At 52.6% G+C, this 2,039-nt stretch overlaps 1 protein-coding gene across 1 annotated transcript in view; it reads right to left on the reverse strand.

Annotated features, from left to right (window-relative positions):
* The window catches only part of UMODL1 (uromodulin like 1), a 70,546-nt gene that overhangs the window by 33,141 nt on the left and 35,366 nt on the right, over positions 1–2,039 (reverse strand). The window contains exon 7 of the mRNA XM_011372874.1: positions 1,052–1,146. Within this exon, the coding sequence (XP_011371176.1) occupies positions 1,052–1,146 (95 nt within the window). The remainder of the gene's footprint in view (positions 1–1,051; positions 1,147–2,039) is intronic.

Raw genomic sequence — 2,039 nt, forward strand, 5'->3', positions numbered from 1 at the left:
TAAATGGGGGTGTCCTGGATATGTGTGCTTCCCCACTGTGAACCCCTGCTGGTCCTCCTCAAAGCAGGCAGATATAAACTACCAGAAGCTCATGAGAGAAGCTAGCCCAGCCCTCCCTGCCCCATGCCACGCTTGGACAGGATTGGGGACCCATCTAAACTCTCGATGTCCCATGAGAGTTCCCCTAGGATGAGGAGTTAGAGTGTATTCGAAGAAGACACATCTGTCCTTTTCAGATTTCTACCTTCTGGAACTGTGAGAGAATTCTATTTCCGTTGTTTTATTCTCTTTGAAAAAATTAAGTTGACTTTTTTTTTTTTTTTTTTTTACATTTTGACCCTTTTTCGTTGTTTCAAACCACCAGGTTTGTGGCGCTTTGTGACAGCCGCCACAGAAGGTGAATCCACCTCCCAGGCTTCTTCCACTAGTGTCCGAGGCAGCAGCTGTCTGGACAGCACGAAGCTTGGAAAGTTCTTCGTGCTGCTGCGAAGCTGGCCAGCGTCTGGCACACTGAGGCCAATCCTGCTTCCGTAGGACAGAGCTCGCGATGTTGACCCGGAGGTGGTCCTTCTGCCCCTTACCCTTGAACTGGACCTTAGCCCTTCATTAGCCAGGATGCTAATGAGGGACTAAGGAAGGAGCTGATGAAAAGCTCGCATGGCCCTGCACTTTTCAATGCCCCCATTAAACGTGGTCCTGGAAAGGAGCGCCCGATTCTTGACTGTGCGTTCTGAGGATGCCATCGCTCTGTGACCCTCCCCATCCTATGGTGGGGAGCTTGACCTTCATCTCGGTGAAGCACACGCGTTCCCCGGGTCCATGGGTCCAGCCCTGTTTCTTCCAGGCAGCCCTGCCCCGTCTCTGGTGAAACAGGAAGGGAGCTGGTAGGGGCACTGCCTGTCCCAGGATCTCCCGTGTCAGCTCTTGTCCTCATTTCCCTCGGGCCTGTCACCCTGACACCTGACCCTTGTAAAGGTAGAAACGCTGAGGGTTCGAGCCAAGAGTCTGAGCATTCGCTGGGGATGAGTCTTGGCTTGGGTGACCTTCCTACCTGCCAGGCTGCCTCTCCAGTGGCCAGTCCTGCACTGGCCAAGCACGAGTCCAGGAGATGTTTCTATACGGAGCCGAGTAGCCATTAGGCTCCAGCTGGGAGGGGGACGGTGTCTGAGGGAGCTGGGATGACCCCCGAAGACAGTCCCACTCCATCCTAAAAACAGCTTGTGTTCCCGGAACAGTACGTGCCAACCATGCAATATTTCTTACGGTTTCTGTTTTGTGCAAGAATCCAGCTGCCCCGTGTGTCATTAATTGGGTGACTAATTTCACAAGAAAAGCATGTGAAATTTGAGCTGTATTTTCCACGAGTTCGTACCTCTAAACCATTCCAGCAGATTGCTCATTTATATTAGCTTCTAAATTTAAAACATATGCTGCTTCCCTTAGCAATATGCGACTGGAATTCACTCTGAGTTTCTTCGCTGACAACGCCGGATTTGCCTTTCCCGCCCTCTGAGGAGTGAAACTGGGTCGTTGACCTGTCCGTGTTTACCTGTGGGCTGGACCTTTTTCCAGAAGGAACCTCGCAGCTCAGTATTGGGGCAGCATGGTGGGGTCCGGGTGACAGCATTCTCAGCGGCAAACAGAGTGTAATATTTTTATCAGACCGCGAACCAGAGCATGTTTAATAACTGTATTCCAACCTTCTCCTCTCAATGACCGGACGGGATCTCCCCCCTGCCAAGGCCGTGGCCCATGAGACCTAAGGATGGTCTGCAGTGGGTCTGTGCACAGCTCTGCGGCGCAGCTGTGCGTGGAGGGGTGCACAGTTCTCATCAGACCCTCACAGTATCGAGCTGCACCGCAGAGGAGTGTCTCGTCAAGCGGAGCTGGAAGGTCAAACTCCCAGAGTAGCCGCCACTCAAACCTCCCTTGTCATTCATTGATATCAAGTATGTTTGGAGTGACTGCTGTTTGCCAAGCACGGGAACTGATGAGCAGTGACCAAGAGACCTGCCCCGTGGAGCTCCGTCCTGGGGAGG

The sequence above is a fragment of the Pteropus vampyrus genome, unplaced genomic scaffold (genome assembly GCF_000151845.1).
Source record: "Pteropus vampyrus isolate Shadow unplaced genomic scaffold, Pvam_2.0 Scaffold214, whole genome shotgun sequence".
In the NCBI taxonomy this organism is placed as follows: Eukaryota; Metazoa; Chordata; class Mammalia; order Chiroptera; family Pteropodidae; genus Pteropus; species Pteropus vampyrus.